This window comes from Bacillus rossius, chromosome 2, assembly GCF_032445375.1.
Source record: "Bacillus rossius redtenbacheri isolate Brsri chromosome 2, Brsri_v3, whole genome shotgun sequence".
Lineage (NCBI taxonomy): Eukaryota > Metazoa > Arthropoda > Insecta > Phasmatodea > Bacillidae > Bacillus > Bacillus rossius.
In genome coordinates, this window is record NC_086331.1 from 124800450 (window position 1) to 124806449 (window position 6000).

Genomic DNA, 6000 nt, shown 5'->3' on the forward strand with positions numbered 1-6000 from the left:
GAAGATTTAAAATTTTGGTAAATATGTAGAGTAGTGGTATTTGCGGAAAAAAAATGTTAAAAATCCGAAAATACTTTTACTATATGCTCTTTCACTTCCTCTTTTCATTAAACACGGCGGAGATAAGAAATTCCAAATACTTTAGGAGATATCAAATTTTCTAATTTTTATAGTTGGACAATATTTGTTAAAAAACAATTTTTTAAATTCCTAAAATACTTTTATTCTATGATCTTTAACTTCCTCTTTTCATTAAACCCGGCGGAGATAAGAAATTCCAAATACTTTAGGAGATATCAAATTTTTTAATTTTCATCACAACACCTGTGCATTCATGCACGAACACACAGCAAAATAAAAAAAATGGCGAAGGTTGAATGATAGCACAGGTCTTGTATTGCAAAATAAGAACGGCGATATCTCCTAAAGTATTTGGAATTTCTTATCTCCACCGGGTTTAAAGAAAAGAGGAAGTGAAAGAGCATACAATAAAAGTATTTTCGGATTTTGAACATTTTTTTCACAAATACCGCTACACTACATATTTACCAAAATTTTTAACTAGCTTAGTCCAATAACTATCTTTGATAAAGTATGACATGAATAGGAAAAGGAAAAATTTGCGGATTTAATAACATTTAGGATAAACTGCATGGTTCTTCGTACATATGGGCAAATAACGCCAATTCATTGGTGCTAAAAATGCTTGGTTTGAGAAAACCGGTACTTTACATAATGTTCGATTCACCCCAACACAAAAATTGTCTTGAAGCATCATACAAAGTTGCTTATCGTATTGCCCAGCAAAAAAATCCATACACAATTGTGGAAACAGTAGTGAAGCCTTGTGCCCTGAATTTGTGGGAACTTGTGTGTGGTACGGATCAATTAAAGAAAGTTGAAGCTGTTCCTTTATCAAACAATGTCATTAATTCTATAACTATTTAAATGTCATCTAATGTTTTAAAACAAGTTATTAAAAAAAATTAATTCCTCGCCATTTCCATTCAGTATGCAATTGGACAAAAGCACAGTTTTCTGCAGAAAATAATTCAAAAATCCCAAAAATTTTTAATCCTTTAAGAGTTTTTGAATAATTTCAGAAGAGTAGTGAAATCCAAGGGTAAATATTTACTTGGGCGGTATTTCCGAAAAAAAATGTTAAAAATCCGAAAATACCTTTATTTTATGCTCTTCAACTTCCTCTTTACATTAAAAGTGGCGGAGGTAAGAAATTCCAAATACTTTAGGAGATATCGAATTTTTAAATTTCATCATATGTAGTTGAGCGGTATTTGCGAAAATAAATGTTAAAAATCCGAAAATACCTTTATCATATGCTCTTCAAATTCCTCTTTTCATTAAAAGCGGCGGAGATAAGAAATTCCAAATACTTTAGGAGATATCGAATTTTTTAATTTTGCAATACAAGACCTGTGGAACCATTCGAGCGGCGCCATTTTTGTTATTTTGCCGTGTTCGTGAATACGTGAATCGTGAATGCGTAATTAATAAAATGGTTGATTAGGTCAGGTCAGTTACATTATTAATACTTTCAAACTAAGCCGACATTAAAAATTATTTTGTGAATTAATTTTAATGGCTGTTTAGTTTTAAAATATTTATAATGTAACTGACCTGACCAAACAAACCCGGACAGACGGTGAACAGTAAACTAAAATGGTCGATTAGGTCAGGTCAGTTACATTATAAATACTTTCAAACTAAGGTGATATTAAAAATAATGTGAATTAATTTTAATTATTCTTTAGTTTTAAATTATTTATAATGTAACTGACCTTACCTAACAAACCCGTAACAAAGGATGTACAGTAACAACTCACGTAAATTTTTTTGTTACTTATTACTTGCGCAACAATATCAAAATAACAAATAAGACTTTAAAATTAGAAACGTTAAAAACTCACCTAAGTTGGAGGCGGTAATTAAACACCGTTTTAAACAATAATTGAACTAAATAATCACGTATCAGTTCATTTGAATTCTGGCCTATCACGAATAATCACGTGACATCATTATCCAATAAAAAAATAGATACTCGTACGTAAACAAGAAACAATGGTGCACGCACGCCACAGGAATGCGCTGGTTTTGTGCTGAAATTTAAAAATTCGATATCTCCTAAAGTATTTGGAATTTCTAATCTCCGCCGCTTTTAATGAAAAGAGGAATTTGAAGAGCATATAATAAAGGTATTTTCGGATTTTGAACATTTATTTTCGCAAATACCGCTCAACTACAAATAAGAAATTTAAAAATTCGATATCTCCTAAAGTATTTGGAATTTCTAATCTCCGCCGATTTTAATGAAAAGAGGAAGTTGAAGAGCATAAAATAAAGGTATTTTCGGATTTTTAACATTTTTTTCCGGAAATACCGCCCAAGTAAATATTTACCAATCCAAGTAGTTTACCAGTAATTTATTGTTTTAACGAGAGGATAGGTACATGCTGAATACTGCTACTAATTTACAGCAAACATTCATTCAAAAATTCATAAATGACGAGTGATCCCCCACAGTAACCATTTGAAGTAGAAGTTAGGTTACGATAACCACATGTGAAAAATAATATTTTCAGGATAACAGTTGGTGTAAAATGTTTGTAATTATTACCTGTAATATAAATAGTGACAAATTTATGTTTTTCTTTAACAGTGTAGCAAAGACTGATTCCATGAAAAATTGCTCTTATTGTTGTAGCCAACTTAAGGTTTTCTAGATACTATCTGCAATTCTACCCTGTGAAGTAGCTGCTTTTCCATAAATAAAATATTCATGAAAATACTTTTTTCGAACACTAAAGACATTCCTGTTTTTACACTTACATTTAGCATTTCTATATTCCTACTAACATTTAAGAAAACACAGTTTATAGCTTACATTACAGTACACGTGCAATGATGCTGCTGCTGCCACTTTTTTTATTAAGTTCTTATATATAAAGCATAAGATCTGCAAATCATTAAAATATTCTTACAGAAAGGCCTTTACATTAATTAAAAATAAAATTTTGAATGTAATTTTTTTGAATACTAGAGACGTGCCTGTAATTATCCGGAAACCAGAGTTTCTGAATTCCTACTGGTTTCTGAGAATTTATTGTTGCACTTGCAACTAGTTATTTACAAAATAAAACAGAAAAAAGAAAAATTAAAAATTCTCTAATTGCAATACAGTCATCATATTACGTCCTGTTATCAAAACACCACCTCCGTTTACTAAATTTCTCCAAAACAAACACTTTATGTTAACGCCCCTCTGTAACAATATTACCTGGTAGGTACCTTATTTCCCACTATTGTAAGTTTCTTACTAACAACCAGTCCGTTAACTCCACATTTACAACAGTAAGGTTTTCAAAGAGAGGAGGAGGACAGAAAGGGGAAAGAATGCGATGGTCGTGAGGACGGTAGGGGAATGGAATAGGCTGGAGGAGGAATGTGCGTCGGTTGGAAGTGTGGATCAGTTCAGAACCCAATTGCAGCTATAATAATAATAAAAAAAAATTATTTCACATAGCAATAACGTACCTGAATTGTCGTAGCATTCTATTGCCCCATTACGATCATTCAAATGATCAACTCGGCCAACGTGAAAACGTAGTGGCAGAATGAATTCAGCATTTTTCTGAATGCAACCAATTCTACCGTCGAACTTACTCACGCAGTCTGTTGTTGCAAAATAGATGTACCACGCGCAGTTCTCTTCACTCACTTGCGAAAGGGTGTGAGCCGAAAATGTTATTACCATTCCTACCGACAATATCTCAGTAAGGTTTTCCGATTGACGATTACCGAACAAAAATAATTTATCCGCTTTTAAAATGGCATGCTCATGGCACCCATTAAGTCCAAAACTCACAATGGCTTTGTGCCTTCGAACTTCAGAAACCATTCCCATAAATTTATAAACATTTGTGCGTTTATACATTTTCATGTGTTCAATCAAGAAACGCGCGCGAATACTACCAAGTATACATAGTACAAGATAGTGTAAACATAGGCGTGTTACATAGACAAACAAAGATGACACGAAATTCAAAATTTATTTTGAATGGTCAAGTCAGATTTTTTTTTTCTAAAAAATGAAGATTTTTAAACTAAAAATTATAAAATTAATTAATTTCCATTCAAATGCTATAGTGTAAAATAAGTATAAATGCTTTCAAGATATATAGAAATACATAACATTATGGCCAACGAAAATTACAAATTAAAGAAAACTACTGATAGAAAAGGTCACAACAGCATTTAAATAATAAAGTAAAATAATAAAAATCATTGTTCTGACAATTTCATAGTTCTGAACTTCTGGATAATTATAAATTCCGCATATGTTTTTCGGTACTTCCTCATTGTTTCGGAAAGAATAATTTTCATATATATTTTTAATGTCATTAACGTGACCTAAACAAATTTTTTTATAAATTACCCCTCTTTAAATATGGTTTACCAATTTACCCCATAAATAAACAATTTTAATTTTTTCTTTTAAATTGTAGCTCTCCAATTCAACCATCTATAAGACTAACACCATTTTAGGTAAGCGATCTATTCAAACAATGAAGCGATTTTTAAAGAACTTTTTAAAAATGAATTTAAACAACTATAAAAGAACCTACTTTTAAATACTTGAAAATGTTAAGGTACACAGTGTATAATATGACTAGTTTGGCTCGTGAACACTACGTGCACGCATGCGCGAGTGTATGTATGAAACTATAGTGTCAACATTAGGGCCGTTCCCATGGTTCGGAGTCGCTGCCCAGCTGCTCCGGCAGAGAAGGTTCGTGCCACGTGGCAAGGGAACAGTTATGGCTATGTATTATGCAAACATATATTCAATAATGAGATATGGTGTTATTTTTTGGGGAAATTCCTTAAATTGGCTAATGATATTTAAGCTTCAAAAACGGGTTATTAGAATTATTTATAATCTTAGTAAGACAGATTCTTGTAGGCCTATTTTCCTGAATAACAAACTCTTAACATTTCCAGCCATTTATATATATTCGGTTGTCATTTATGTAATTCAAAATATTAAGTATGTAAAGAATAATGATACATAATCACTTTACCAGATCCATTTATAAGAATCATATTCCTTTTCATTCAACAAAAAAATTCGAATTGAACCCTTTTTACATGGGCCTTAAACTAATAAATGTTCTACCGATATCCCTGTTAAATACAGCATCCCAATCACATACCATATTTAAACGACATCTCAAAGATTACCTACTACGAATAGCTCCATACTCTGTTAATGAATTCCTCAGTGCATCTACATAAATTGCTGCATTGTTTTTTATTATCATTTTTTATTGTAACATATATTATTGTGTTATAATGTATTTTTTTTATATTTTTTATATTGTTTTGTTAGTGTATTATGATGTTGTATTTTATTTATAATGTTACTGACAAAACCTGGACATATGTACTGTCAAATATAGGACGCTAATAAATGAAATGAAATGAAAAATGAAACTAGCCTAACTCGGGTGAAATAAAAGTGTTTAATATGTTAAGTTGTGTTTACTGCACACGTCACACACTGCACATGGGCAGTCACGGCCCTCATCTGTGACAGTCCATCAGGGGGCGAGGCACGATTCCATGCACTTTGAGTGTGACATGACACTAGCAGTGACCTGACTGGCAGTGACACGACAGTGACGCGACTGACAGTGGCGTGAATGATGGTGATGTGACTGGCAGTGATGTGAATGAGAGTGACATGACTGGCAGTGATGTGAATGACAGTGACGTGACTGGCAGTGATGTGAATGACAGTGACATGAGAATGATGATGACATGAACGACTGTGACGTAACTGCCAACGCGAACGACAGTGACGTGACTGACGGTAATGTGACAATGCGAATGACGGTGATATGACCGACTAAAACTGGAATGATGGGGACGTGACAACGGTGACGCGACTGACAGTGTCCGTTCTGCTCTCACTTACAACTT

At 32.6% G+C, this 6000-nt stretch overlaps 1 protein-coding gene across 3 annotated transcripts in view; it reads right to left on the reverse strand.

Moving 5' to 3' along the window:
* The window catches only part of LOC134529767 (uncharacterized), a 32093-nt gene extending 28092 nt beyond the window's left edge, over window positions 1-4001 (reverse strand). Inside the window, exon 1 of one of the 3 annotated variants that reach the window (XR_010074699.1) lies at window positions 3553-4001. Coding sequence is in view for 1 of the 3 variants with exons in the window: in XM_063364181.1 (XP_063220251.1) it covers window positions 3553-3958 (406 nt within the window). In the remaining 2 variants the exon portion in view is untranslated. The remainder of the gene's footprint in view (window positions 1-3552) is intronic. The other 2 variants (XR_010074698.1, XM_063364181.1) reach the window with 2 other exon arrangements.
* Between the last annotated feature and the right edge of the window lie 1999 nt (window positions 4002-6000).